The sequence below is a fragment of the Epinephelus moara genome, chromosome 21 (genome assembly GCF_006386435.1).
Source record: "Epinephelus moara isolate mb chromosome 21, YSFRI_EMoa_1.0, whole genome shotgun sequence".
NCBI lineage: Eukaryota > Metazoa > Chordata > Actinopteri > Perciformes > Serranidae > Epinephelus > Epinephelus moara.
This window is the reverse complement of record NC_065526.1, coordinates 37202345-37217623: the sequence shown is the minus strand read 5'-3', so window position 1 is coordinate 37217623 and position 15279 is coordinate 37202345. Positions and strand designations below refer to the sequence as shown.

Below are 15279 nucleotides of genomic sequence, written 5' to 3'. Positions count from 1 at the left end.
CAATGTTATGGCCACAGTAAGTATTCATTGTTTTTTCAGAGAACTGGATTCTCGTCAGGGTGGAAAAGCCTCTGAGGCAGCATTTTACATGAAGTATCTACTCACTGTTTAACTTGCTCCTGAAACATGGCACCTCTTGGCCTTCACAAGTGCATCAATATTAGGCGTGCAAAGTCATCTAGTGGGTTGGATCGGACCCTTCGACGGGCCAGTTCTGGCCCCCGGGCTGCATGTTTGACACCCCTGCTCTAAAACAACCCATTGAGTGCACTGACTTGCTTGTAGAGCCAAGTCATAATTTGTAGGCAAGGTTAAAGGTTAACTTAGGCATTTTTCAACCTGGACCCTAATTTCCGTGTAAATTGGTCAAAACGACTGATGTGAACAACAGTTTTTGAAATTTCTCCAGTACTGCCAGAGTGGGCAGCGGCCAGCAGCCACACAACTGTAATGTTAGCACATGGGGCAATCGAACACTGTCACTGTATGTCCATTAAAAGTGGTTATTTTCACTACAGACAGGCTCACATTATTACTATGAGTGTCAGAAGTGTCTCTTTACCTTTCACTTCATCCGGTCTGTTTGTTATAGCCTTGTTAAGCAGAAGTCTCTCTCTGAAATATCACAAGATTTCATGAGATAAATGTAAATATGAAGTGTTTTACAGGCATTGCAGTTTTAGTTTGATGAAGACTGTATGCATGTAATGAGCAGAAACTGTACCTTCCTGTGAAAATGAAGTGTATTTAAAGAAGATGCAACGCATGTATGAGGTGTAAATTGACAAGGCGTCCCAGAACGTCAACAACAAATGCAAGACGGTACCTAGTGCATCATATGTATACGGGAATGGTACTGACAAATAGGGCTTAAAACGATTCCGGGAGTAACTCACATAATTCGAAAACTAAAAAGCCTCAAGACAAATCCTGTACAACTATACGGAGCACTGTGTTTCCCATGGGTGGTTATTTCTATTGCACAATGCGCTGGCGTTACTTCCGCTGTTGATAGCCTACGCAGCTAACATGAATGTGAAGCGTGGTTAGCCTAACAATGGAGGAAGAGGGACAAGAAAACAACAAAGTGTCAAGAGTGTGGGATCATTACAAGTTAAAATGAAAAGAAAACACATTTCAGTGTATATATTGCAAAATGGAGTTAGCATACTACAATAGCACATCCTCAATGCTACAACATCTAAACAGAAGACATCCAGTGTATGCATCAAGTTAACCGAGTGGATACAACACAACAAGTTACGTTAACATCGACAACAACAACTGAAGTAAAATGGACATCCAAACTGATACTAGAAAGGTGTACCTAATAAAGTGGCCGGTGTATGTTGTGATATATGTATTGTGGTATACTGTGGTATATGTATTGTAGCATGTGGTTTGTGGTATCAATCCAGTCCACCAATCGTAAGAACAGCGGTTCGATCCCTGGCTCCTCCAGTCTGCATATCGAAGTATCCTTGAGCCTGATATTGAACCCCAAATTGCTCCCGATGGCTGTTCCATCAGTGTGTGAGTGGGCTAGAAACTGATTAGCAGGTGGCACCTTGTACGGTAAATCACAATTATTTTGGTCAAAATTGAAATCACGATTATGCAAACGATTATGTTTTGACTTTGAAAACGTGCTGTATTTATTATTTATTGCCCAAGAACTTTGTAACAGAGGACATTTCGAAGTACAAGTACAATGCCTGTTCTAGTAAACATAGTTAAGTCTGCTTAAAAAAATGCACAAACACAAAATAAGGGCCTGTGGTCTCATGCAAATAGTACAACAAATTCGCTCATTTAGCTCAGTGCACTGCCACAACATTTGAAATTTCCCCTGATAACTTTCAAAATGCCTTTCAAAAACACTAAAAACTTAGTTCTAATGTGCAAAACTGCAAATAGTAGAAAATAAGACAAATAGAACATCAACTATCTATTGATCAACAATCAACTTTTTTTTTTGTAAGAAAGACTCAACGATTCCAGACAGTATTTACTGACCAGAATTCAACATACTGTACCATCGCCACCATCTTGGAAAGCCCATACAAGTCGATCGACGAACTCGAACAAGATTGGATGAGAATTAGTGCGAACGACAGGTGAGCGACGGGTGGACAGATCATCACAGACAGACAAAATGGTCCACAGTCCACAGACTTCAGATCACGTTACGTCACACTCGTCATTTGACTTGTATTGACTTTCCAAGATGGCGGCGGCAGGCAGTTCCGTCTAGGTCGGTAATACAATTGTAAACAATCTTTTTAAATAAACTCTCTGATAACCTCAGAAGCTTTTGGTTTGATGTTAGGGCCTGTCGCAATCGACCACCGAAGTGTGGGAGTTATAAGTGGCAATGGTTGTTGATATTTTGTTGATGATAAAATAAAATCTCCAGGCATCCAAAAATCTTAGTGCTTATTGACCACACCATGCTTAACTTATTCGTTTTTGCCATCTGAGGAACAGTGACCCAAGAGAAGTATGTATTATTTGAATGCAGCTCAAGCACAGCAGGGATTATACCATATCTTGGAGTACATGTTATGATGGTTTTTTTATGTTGCAGTTGTCACTGTTTATAATTAAATTTCACCCAAATAAATTATTAAGAAATTATTTCACTTGCCAACCAATACACTTAATTAACATTTAAATTTCTGTCCGTCCGTCCGTCCGCCGTCCGTCCTGGAGCAGAGGCTCCCATTGTGCCTCTTTGTGGGGAGGAGGGCAAACAGTCTGTATCTGGAGAATTTTATTTTGTAAACGCAATGAAAAAACATAACCCTGCTTCCACTTGATGAACATACTGACACAATGAGAGTTGTGTAAAGAACCATAGACAACTGCAAATACACCGACAGGCTTTCTGTGGACAGCTCCTGGTGCTGAAATCGAGTCTAATGCACCAAATTAAATACCACTTTGCTTCAATTGTGTTAAATTAGTCTGCGTTATTTTTTGGGTCACACAAACACAACATGAGTGTATTTTTTCTGACAACAAAGGTCATTGGCAAGTAAGTCAGAGATAAACACATAATTCTGTCACCCTTAAAGGGGCAATAAGCAAAATTCATAATTTCTAGATTGAAGGAATTAAAAAATCGCTATGTGAAGAACTAGAGGTGTAATTTCATCTGGAGTATAGCATGACCTCACACACCCTTTCAATGGGTTGATCTCCAGCCCCTTGTTTACAAGCCGGTCCGGCTGCGCGTTCATGTACGTTCATGTGAATCGCCGCCTCCTCCCTCCTCTCGGAGTCCTTGGCCCTCCCTCCCTATAAAAGGCTACAGCCAGTGAGCAATGGCAGATGGCATGATGGTACCTGTAATAAATGTAATATATTTGCTGAGATGGAGGTGAGGCTCAGTGACTAGAAGAGCTGGTAGAAGCGCTTCATAGCTGTAGGTTACTCCAGTAGCTGGTGGCAGCCGACTAGTGCTAACTCCGGGAGCTAACGCTAATTCTTCTCCGTGGCACGCAGAAGAGTAGGAACGTTAGCGTGGCAGCCGACTAGTGCTAACTGCTGACGCTCCCAGGAGCTAACACTAATGTTCCTACTCTTCTCCGTGAGCCCGTGAGCCGGCTCACGGGTCTGGCAGGCCCACGTAGAAGAGTAGGAACGTTAGTGTTAGCTCCCAGGAGCGTTAGCAGTTAGCACTAGTCGGCTGCCACCGGCTACTGGAGTAACGTTAACTTACAGCTATGGAGCGCTTCTACCAGCTCTTCTAGTCACTGAGCCTCGCCTCCATCTCAGCAAATATATTACATTTATTACAGGTATCATCATCATTGAAGTAGGCAGGGGAATAGCTAAACACAGCAGAGACTGAGAGTGAGTGAAAGACATCGCTAACTGCTAAACTGGAGAGCAGAGGTAGACGGAGGTGTGGCTCATGACACACTTTGTTTTGGTCTACAGGCAGTGCACAACAGCAAACCTAGCGGTGAAACAATTTCGCTTTTTGCCCCTTTAAGTAATCCCTGAAATTAGTTTCTGTACGTCTAGGAGACTGCAGTGTCAAACACATTTGGAGAGCTGCCAGTTAGTGTGGATACTTCAGCAGCCACACTATTGTTATCCAAATCTTAATTCTTATTCCGCTGATTATTTCACCCTTTTTTTTCCTTTTATCGCCCATTTAACTACTTCTGCATACTTTCAGCTACAGAAACCATTCAAATAACAAAATGTTTAGCTCTTTAAGGACATTTCTGTTATTACTTTTCATCTTTCTAATATTTATACTTTTTAAAATAGGTTTTTTTGTTTGTTTGTTTTTTAACAATATAAACCAATGGCGAGAATCTTCAGATCCTTTGAAACCCAGTCCACTTTGAAATACTACTGCTTCTGCATACTTACAGCTAGACACTTCATTTTAACTTTAAACAGGCTCCAAGAACTTGAACTATTAAGCCTCGAGTCAGCTTTTTGTATAACGGCAGTTTACATACATTTTATGCTGTTTTCAGACATTGTCTGAGTTTATAATGGGTGTGTATTGCCCTGCTTAGAGTGTATGACATCACTGATGACATTTCACACACTAGATATATCTGCCTCTCTCCTTTTACGAACATTTCTGACTGAATCTCCTGTAGTGCCCACAATTGTCACTCTTCATACACAGTTTATACTTCAAAACGTAGAGTTTTTTGTCTTCTTTCAGCTAACCTGCCCATTTCAGCAATAGGACTGACACTTCATTTAATTTTCTGCCTCAAAGCAACAAAAGACCCCTTTCCTCTCTCATTGGCTGTGATGTTGTTTTCTCTCATCAACTTTGAGCAAACCCCAAATCTAGAGACATTTTACAACTGTGCTCTCAGTCATTTTAAATTTTATCCACACAAAGTTTCACAAATTGTCCGTGACAGGGTGGACATATTTTTGGTTTGCTAGTATATTGTCTACTTGCAGTGAATTTATAAGAAGTGCTGGAGCTTGACCAACATGTTGCAATGCCTCCACTTCCAAGGTCAGTTTTTTTTTCTCTGCCACTATGTTTCTAAACCTGTCCAATTCTCTCTGCTTCTGCTCTCTAAAGGTCTTTTCAATGGGATTTTTTTCTCAAACTCCCAAGGTTCTATCTATATTTGATCCTTCCCTAAAAACTCCATTTACAAAACTGACAGGATTTAGATTTTTTTTATATTTAGAATAATTTTAGGGTGTCTGTCATTTTTGTGTATGGAAGAGGCTTGCTCCACATATCATTTTTGCTATTTGGAATGCAAAAACTTTTACGCTTAATATCTCAAAACCACTCAGAAAAAGTTTATCTATGTAGTAATTTTTTTCCCGGTATGTTCTATTTTATTTAGTTAAAGCGACGCTTACCTTTCTGGAAATTTTATGCTTTTCTTTGTTTAGGTTAAAATGCTATTAATAAGCTGATGGCACACTAAAATGTAAGGGAATTCCACCAGAGATAAAAACTCATAATTATACCATTCTCATATGGTTCTAAGAAAACTCCGACCAATCATTGCATTCGGACCAAATGCAATGATTGGCCGAGCGTCCTGTCTGTCTTCCCCACATGGAGGCCTCCGACTGACGTAACCGCTCGTGTAACATCTCCGAGCTTTCGAGCGATAGCGAAGACTGATGCAGCTTCATCCTAAACTAAAAAGGGACGAGATGGTCGCAGAGTTAGTTTGCCTGTAACGTAAAATAGGCTATAACGTTGCATTTGACAACACAGCATCCAGTTGCTAATGGCTAACGTTAGTCTACTGTAGCGTAGCCTCTGAAACATTAATGTTATCTTCCTTGTGCGTTTCCACTTACTAGTAACGTTAACGCTACTATCTAACGTTAGCACTGTAACCTTATTCTAAATCTCATCAGTCATCACTGACTCCGGTTGAGTTTTAAAACTCTGGGGTTACGTTTGACTGTCTTGGTTGTAACGTTACACTCGCTCTCCTCTTCCGTGTATCTAATGTTACCTTGCCAACACCTACGTGTATCCTAGACGTAATGAGGACATAATGGAGGAGGGGGGAGTAGGCCTTTGGAGGGAGGTGGAGTTGCAGGAGGAGGGGGGTGGGACTTTGGAGGGAGGCGGGAGCTGTGGATGTTCAAATGTTTTCTCAGTGTTGTGTGAAATGCAAGAAAGGTAAGAGTAGCTTTAAACCCTCTTCACGCTGCCAGGAATAAAATTATGCCAGAGATATACAGAGTCCGTTACTGGGTATAAAGCCTATGCATATTGATGGTTTGTTTATTCACTCTTTGATATCCAGTGATTCCAATCACAAAACTCGTGACCAGAGAAGTCAATAGCCAAGTCAGTGGGTTGCTGGGTTAGATACCTAAGTTACCTTATAGGAATGAAAAGTCTGCTTCTCATTTCCCTCCACTGGCTGTTCGTCCAGGGGTACTTTCAAATCTGTAGTTCAGGTCATTTGGTCCTCACCAAGGGCAGTGGCATCCACAGAAATGCTTCATAGGAGTGACCAGATGGGGCCACTGAAATTCTTGGGTTGGCACACCAAAACAAAAAGCTATAAGTGAATTTTGAGAATTAGATTATGCTGTTGAAGTATACAGACAATTTAAAACTGCCAATATGAGAGATAAAGAATCACATGTTGATATACTTTGGTTTCTTATTTTATTTCTAAGTTAGGGACTGTTCATTACTTACGAGAGGTGAGGGGGTTGTGCAAATATGCCTTACAATTTTTTTTAAAGATGTTTAAAGGAAAATTCTTTTTAGGAAAACATACCTCATGTTTTCTTTAAAAATCGCCCAAATTACATCATTCATCATAGCCAGAAACTGTAAAAACAAATTACCATTGGGTTATGGCTTCCATCAGAAAGAAGAAAAAAAAATAATAATCAAAATCACTTCATTCTACATGTCTAATTTAAACATTTTGTCACAAATAAACTGTTTGCACTAATGAACCAGCATGCACAGCAAGAGTGAGAAACCAAGGCTTTTTTTCAATTCAGGATTTTGTCTTCAGCTTTTGACTTTCAAGCATCAAAGGGTAAGTCTTTAAAATCTACTAAATAAAAGCCCTTTTTACATTGCCAGATTTTTGGCGAATGTTTTGCAGGCAAGCTGTGAGTGTTTAGACACACAGAGCTGGATTGGTGAGTTGATCTGAGGTGCCCAATTTTCCGCCATGAAGGGGTAAACATACTGGCGGAACCTTTTGGTTTAAAAAGAATGAGGCGCCCTTCCGCCACGGGAGGGGCTGTTGATGACTTGTGGGAGGAGCTGTTGATGACACGTGCGAGCCACTGGTGGTGGATTAACAGGAAACAGCTGATAGCAGGAATTAGCGAGCAGCTAGTAGCAAGAGGGAAACGCAAACCTGAAAGACACTGTAAAGATGAGCAACTGGGGAGACAAAGAATTGTGCGCCCTCCTTGCCCTCGCAAACGAAGAGGCCATTAACCGTCAAATGATGGGAGCGGTGAAGGACGGGCCAACTTATGAGAGAATCGCTGAAGGACTGACCAGCTGTGTTGCGTTGCATGCTGAGCTACACGTTTTGTTACTTTCTCACGCCCCCCATTGGCCCAAAAAAGGCACATTCTGTATGAACAAAATTAGGTAGACGGCATTTCGCTGCACTCCCCGATTTTGCTTTTATACTGCCAATACTGAATGAAGACTGATTGGCAAATTTGCACAATTCCTATTTAAAAAGGGCTTAATATACTGTGGAGGGAGGGTCATGCATTTTTCACCCGTCACTCAGGAGGCTATATTTGTAGCTTTGGGTAAAAAAAACAAAAAACCAAAAACAAAACAGAGCCCAACAAAACAAACAGACATAAAAAAAAAAAGAAAAAGTACAAGAAAAGGAAGTCACATCTCAGCCTCCCCTCTCCTCTGATAAATAAAGAACAGTCCCTTGATATTACTAATTATCTGATGTGCATGGACTAATACTGGTATAGTTAACATTTGAGTTCCACAATAACCCTATTTTAATGTGTTCTGTTCTGTATTAATACAGGTTAGGCAATTCACTGCTCTTCAAATAGTCTGGTTGTTCTTTTCCTTAAAAGATAAATGTAGCCTACAGCTTTAATTTGAAGGAGTACAGTATTGCAGAGAACAAAACATTCACTGATACTAAGCCTTCTCAAGTTTAGGGGACACCCAGAGAACAATGGCAACTTTGAAAATGGCAATGCCAGTTGTTCCCTCACAAAATTGTAGCCTAATTTATTGTGTTATTTAGCTCCCCTTTCTGATAAGATATGTTGGTAGGTGGGGACCAATGGATACCTTAGGTTGTCTAATTTCAGTACCAGCTTAAACAAAAACAGCATGCCACAGCCTCTTTGAGACAGTAATGTCGACCTCCGATTAATAGGGGGTCTATCGAGTGTATCAGGGGGGGCTTTTCGGGTGCAATCGGTTCGGTTGTTTGGTCCGCGACAGGGTTCGACTGAAAGCTTTCACACCTGGCCAAAGGAACCGGAAAATCCGACGAAACGTTCCAAGTTTCGGTTACAACAGCCCAAACAGCTCAGATATGAACGCACCAGAGCCGGCTCATCATTGTCCAGAGCTGAAGCTGGCTTCGGCAAGGATACAGCCTCTGCCGACTTCTCAGTAACGTTTGTCCTAAATGTGTCCCTCATAAAGCGCCATATGCGGACCCCGCTGCTCCCCTCTCTCCCCTCCTCATTTCAGGGAGCCCTGTATTGTTGTATGTATCGGGCGGTACCAAGTGGAGCAGAGAGTAGGGGTGTATTGATTAGTCCGGCAGCTCAGCAGTTGGACAGCTCTGTGTGTCAGTCTGTCTGTCTGACCATGCACCTGGAGCGCGAGGCCCGGCTGCAGTACAACTGCGTTCTGTTCACAGGCTAGTTCCGGAGGTTGTCAGTGAAATCCCGCCGGAGTGCCACTGGGCAGGTTGAGAAAAAAGGAGAGATAAGACAATACGCACAGGGCGGACAGCCATTGCTTTTTTCCTTTCGCTGCTAATAAAGAAAGCAGCGTCTCAGCTGTGTAACACAGGAACAACAGACAGACATCCCAGCGGGAACACCGCACCGAGACCCGCCTGGACCTGCGTTATTGTCTGTGTGGATTATCTCTGAAGATGTCTTATTTGACAGTGCTGTGGTTGCTGCCACTTCTGTGTAGCATCATCAGCACCTCCAGCGCTGCATCCTCAGTATCCCGTAAGTAGGCTAATACACACACAGATATACACACATACACTCTCTCAGTAGCAACCGAGGCTAATTTGGTGGCTTGCTCTTGCTGGGGCCAGTGCAGCTCTCTGTGCAGTCAGGGATGTGGACTACAGCCAGAACTCAGCATGAGGCCAAACCACCAGCAGGAAAACAGCCGAGCTAGCTATTATACAGTATTGTAATAATGACGACACGCACAGTAATGCTATCTCATTGTTCTCAAGAAAGTCAGCATCGACATGTTTTAAAGCAGTGGTAGAATCCGCTGTCTGTATTTATGCAGCCTTCAGTTAAAGTGCACAGGGTCCAGCAAATACTGAGCTAGAAAGCACAACAGTTCAGTTAAAATCTGTGCAAGCAGGCTATATCAACGACATATCAATATCAGCAATATCAGTTCTACAGAATAGAATAAAAATAAGACAAAATAAGAGCTCTGCCCCCCACCCCCCACCCCACAGTGACCATTACATTCGTAGGTGCTTCAAAAAAGTACAGGAAGTGCACTGGGCTTTGAAGCCAATTTTCGTAGTGGCCAAACAGTGATACTGCAATTTCCAGGGTCCCTCAGGTGATGCCCTACAGCCCAAGAAGACTTTTTCCCATAGACTTACATGGTGAAAGAGACGGCTGTAAATAAGTGGATAAGTTCCTTTGAGCATCACAACCCCAGCAAAATGAATTGATGAATTGATCCACTGCGCCCGATTACATTTGGAAGGTCTTGAAAAGCCTTAAGATTAAATCTTTATAACCCCATTTAAGTTAGTAGAGCACTAAACCATTAAGTTAGCCATTTGGCAACAGGCTCACAGGAAAGCAGCTCATCCTTGCTGCAAATATTTCCCAATGGCCAATTGCAGTATTGCAGTGAAAAAAGCCCCCGTGGCCCAAAAAGCATTTTCCCCATAGATCACCATTATAAAAGAGACATCTGTAAATCTGCTGACAGGACATCTCCAACTGCAAACAAGGTCAGTTATACATCTTTTTGGCCTTGCCAGTCGGAGAAACGCTATTGCACATATTCAGTGGGCTGCATACCGTGGAAGTAAACCTGAAAGTTAGAAAACTTTTTTGGCGTATGTGCCAGGCGAGCAACTCCATTAGAAAGAATAGGCGGCGTCTGGTGTGGTCCGCTGTGTGGCTATTATTAAAATTAAGCAGTGGCAGTAATCCCTGGATCATCTAAGTAATTTTATATACAGCGTTTGATCCATTTTGGCATCAAGCACCACTGAGCAACTCTTGTAGCAATGAACACGGCCACACATTCAACACTGTATCAAGTCTTCCTAATACATCCATGTTTAACACTTTGTTGGGTGACACTTTTTAACCACCTCCCATGCACCACTTTTCAGCAGTTCTAAAGGGCTGTTTTTACTTATCAGAGGAGAGGGGTGGCTGGGGTGTGACTTAGTTTTATTTATTTATTTATTTTTGACCCTGCATGAAGCTATTGATATTTTTCCTTGAGCCTTCCTGAGTGAAAATGCATGACCCTCCCTCCACCGTAAATTAGTTAATAGATTTTTAAAACGTAGCCTTTGATGTTTGGAAGTTAAAAGTTAAAAGTTGAAGATGAAATCCTGGGGTTGAAAAAAGCCAGATTTGGTTATGTTTTTTTTCTGATGGAAGGGTTTGTTGCACATGATGTGTTCAAGGAAATTTGAAAATCCAATAATGGTATCTGTTTTTACAGTTTTTGGCTATGATAAATGGTGTCATTTTGGTGATTTTTAACATTCCTTGAAGGCATGTTTTCTTTAAAAATCGGCAGTAAAATAAATACAAATGCAACCATTTAAATTTGTATGCCCCTTCCCTAAACCAAAATAAAAAAAACACGTCCCTCCTCAGTGCTTAAAAAATATTTGACATACCTCTGCTTTTCACATCATCCCCTCCCCACTCATAAATAGCAAACAGTCCCAAATCAGTGTATACACACTATAAATGATTATAACACCCCATACAGTGTAAGCAGATGTTGAGACAGTGTTTAAGTATTATTGTACTTGTCAGTGTGTAAATAGTTAACAACACGGCATAGCTAAGATCATGCAATATGATCAAAAGCTCCAAAACAGCTACTAAATGGCCCTTGAGGGGAGATTGTTTTCTTAACACTCTAAAACAATTATTATCATATAAACTGATACATGATTCCACAGGAACGAATCCATACAGTACAGCATGACGCATTTATTAATTGTTAATGTACGAATTCAAATCATTCACAGGTGCTTTAAAAATGAATGTCATTCACTCTTTATACATGACTCATGGATCCTTTGTGGATGAGTTACAGTTGTTGAGACATGTGGTAAATAACATCTAAAAATGAATATAGATCTGCATATAACTAGCCTATCTTATACTGTGTTATAAACTATTTGTTAATCGTCTACATACTGCTTTATAATGCTACTTTAAATAGGCGGTTTGAATAAATTATGTTTTGCAACAAAATTATATTAAAGGGGCATTCATTTATTGAATATTAGGGTCAGTTTACTCATCATTGTTAATTATTCTCAGCCTGTAAAAATCAACCACAATATCTTCTTAGGTTTTGGAGGGAGCTTTTTTATATTTATTCATTCACCTTTTTCCCGTAACTGCTTATCCCCATGGGGGTCGCGGGTGTGCTGGAGCCTATACCAGCTGACATTGGGCGAGAGATGGGGTACACCCTGGACAGGTCCCCAGACTATCGCAGGGCTGACACATAGAGACAGTCAACCATTCACACTCACATTCACACCTACGGACAACTTAGAGTCACCAATTAACCTATTCCCAACCTGCATGTCTGAAGCCGGAGTACCCGCAGAAAACCCACGCTGACACGGGGAGAACATGCAAACTCCGCACAGAAGGGCTCCCCTACCCTGAGTTCGAACCAGGAACCCTCTTGCTATGAGGCGATAGTGCTAACCACTGAAAAAATTACCCCCACATGATGTCATCGCAGTTATTTAGGGTTGGGTTTATTGATCCCACATAGGGAAATTTATTTTATTTCATTTTGTCATGTATGCTATATGTATATTGATTCACTGGCCAAATGGGCTGGTAGATGAAAAAATCCACTGACCAAGCATATTTTTTACTGGCCAAAATATAAGCTGCCCTTTTGAGCCACATTTAAAGTCATTTCAGTACATTTTATTGTGGTGATAATAAGGTATTATAAACCTAAAAAACCTATAAAAAAAAATTAAAAATATTTTTCAATACTCATCTGTGTGAAAGAGTGAACATCCAACGTCAGAGTTAATTACTAACGAGCAGAACCTTACGGCCTGTTTGTCATCTACTCGCTTTCAAATGTCCGCCACGGACATTTATACAATGTCACGGATAAACATGGGTAAATGCATGAAAAAGATCATCACATATCACCTCTGATAATGGTTTATTCATTTAAAAACACATTGTGCTCGTTTAGCACACTATTTCATGTAGTTTTTATCTGCTGGAGGGTCGCGTAGGGGAGCGTAGCGCGACAAAAATAGAAGAGCCGCGTAAAATAGAGAGTTGTTGCACGACAGGCGGTGGTTGTCGTGCCGCTCCCGTTGCTGGTGCAGCCGCTGTAATTGATTAACGGGGGCGAGCTGCTACGGGACTCGCGCTGCAGTTAACACTACTAACAGCGTGAGTTAATGTCTCTGCACATGTTGAGCTTCCAGCTATGTTAATACAGACACAGGCTAATATAACATGATGAGTTAGAGTTGTTTGGACCACTTTTGGACTTGTTTGCCCACATAGGCTATTTGTATCGAGAGGTCTTTGGATCCGTTCTGCTACTACGTCTGCTTCTTCTTCTTCTTCTTCTTCTGGCGGACCAGGTGCATTAACTGAGTCTTTACGATGCATACTGCCACCTATTGCACCGGAATTGTAACGACAAGCTACATTCACAGACAGTGAGTCCCATTATAATGTGTTTATGAGCGAGGTCGAACAGGTAGCGCCAAAAGCATAAAAATCTATATGTGGCGGAGATAATTTATTCGTGGCGCACCGCCACAGATAAATGAATGTATGGGAAACACTGCTACCATAGGAAGGATAGACATGTTACTGCGGTCCACCGTCTGAAATGCAGTTTTAGAACATGCCGAAAGTTTGCACTGTCCACCAGCATCAGCCTCTAATAGGTCAATACACTGGGAAGCACGAACTTTCAGTCAAAAAGGAAAAAAACAGTGTTGCACAGGGCAGAGTTGATGCTGAGCTGAGGAGAGAGCAGCCAATGCTGGTGGATAGTACACCTCCTAAACGTCCAGTGACTCCATTTCAAACAGCGGACCTGGACAACATGTCTATCCTTCCTTCAGTGGACTGTGGCCGGCATGCGGCTGTGTGGCTGTGGGGATCCCAGTTGCTGCTTGAGGTATGGGGGCTCCTTACCTTCTGAGCAGAGGACGAGATCAGCCACCATATAACAGGGATGGTAAATGATTGTTATTGTCATGTTAATGTCATTGTTTAAAGCACTGCTGATGCGTATGTTATATGTCACACTTGAGGCTAACACTGTTGTGTCATGCCCGTCACACCTCTCTTGCCTGCTGGATGCTGGCATGCTGGCATGCTGTCTAAGATCACACACTGGACCGGCATGATGCTGCTGTTGTTTGGTTCTGTGCAGCGGCAGCGTAAAGAAAGGATGTCATAGTGGCCCCAAAATGCAATCTCTGTGTACAAAGTAGGGATGCACGATATTGGATTTTTTGCTGATTTCCAATATGCCGATATATAACAACTTATTTGGCTGATAACCGATACCGATATCGATATATCCCCTTTTGAATATTCATTCATTGTGCAAAATAAGAAAAAGCATGTTCGTTGATTCTAATAGTTCATTTTAAAGTTGATTTTGGCCGATACTGATGACTTGCCAATATTATCAGCATGTTGGCCAATTCCGATATTTGATTTTAAAGCCAGTATTGGCCGATACTGATGACATGCCAGTGCTATCATGCATCCCTAGTGTGTGAGAGGTGCTTACTACTTATCAAGGTGCATCGGTTGCAGGTCTTCATTATTAGTTAAAAATTGTTACTGCATAGTATCACAATATTTAAGTGTATCTTACACTAATCCCAAGTATTGATTTTTTTAATTATATAAATTATTAATATTATAAATACAAATTAAACTTTTTGTAGCCTATCATGATAATATAATAAGTTGTTTTTCAGTTTACTAGATACATATTGCTGAAAACTACAAACTTCATCTTATTAGATAAAACAGATTTTGACAAAGTTCCTTTGGGGACATAATGAGCAGTTGAAAAAAGGTACTAAATTGCAAAATATTGCAATATATCTTATCGCAATACTCAGCATATTGCAATAAGTTTAAGTACCTCCGGCATTGTTTTCATGCTGTCTCCTTTTATCTATTTTGCCAGTAGCCTCAATTTCACAGATGGCTTTTGTTGTAAGAAACTCTTCACTTCTCTGCAGCTCTCATTTAGTCTCTTCACAGACCAGATGGTCAGTCCTTCAGGTGCTGAACAACCATTAAAATGGGAAACATATAGCACAGTCTGACATGTAATTCTACTCATCAATGTGTCTATTCAGCAAACAACTATTTAAAAAAAAAAAACAAAACACTTTTTTTTTAACTTTTCCCCTAGAGGTATTACTGTGGAAAAAAACGGACTTTACGTTGTGTTGTTGCCAGGTATGCATGAAGAAGTTTCTCACATTACAACTAGGATTGTTTCTGAAATGGCGTAAAGCTTAAGGTCCGTGGATGGTGGCATCAGAGTGGTGTCTGTAGACTATCAATCAATCAATCAATCAATCAATCAATCAATCAATCAATNTTTTTAACTTTTCCCCTAGAGGTATTACTGTGGAAAAAAACGGACTTTACGTTGTGTTGTTGCCAGGTATGCATGAAGAAGTTTCTCACATTACAACTAGGATTGTTTCTGAAATGGCGTAAAGCTTAAGGTCCGTGGATGGTGGCATCAGAGTGGTGTCTGTAGACTATCAATCAATCAATCAATCAATCAATCAATCAATCAAT

At 41.0% G+C, this 15279-nt stretch overlaps 1 protein-coding gene across 1 annotated transcript in view; it reads left to right on the top strand.

The window, feature by feature from the left end:
• Positions 1-8773: 8773 nt before the first annotated feature.
• cntnap2b (contactin associated protein 2b) overlaps positions 8774-15279 on the top strand; it is a 63044-nt gene continuing 56538 nt past the window's right edge. Inside the window, exon 1 of the mRNA XM_050074771.1 lies at positions 8774-9195. Within this exon, the coding sequence (XP_049930728.1) occupies positions 9114-9195 (82 nt within the window). The 5' untranslated portion in view covers positions 8774-9113. The remainder of the gene's footprint in view (positions 9196-15279) is intronic.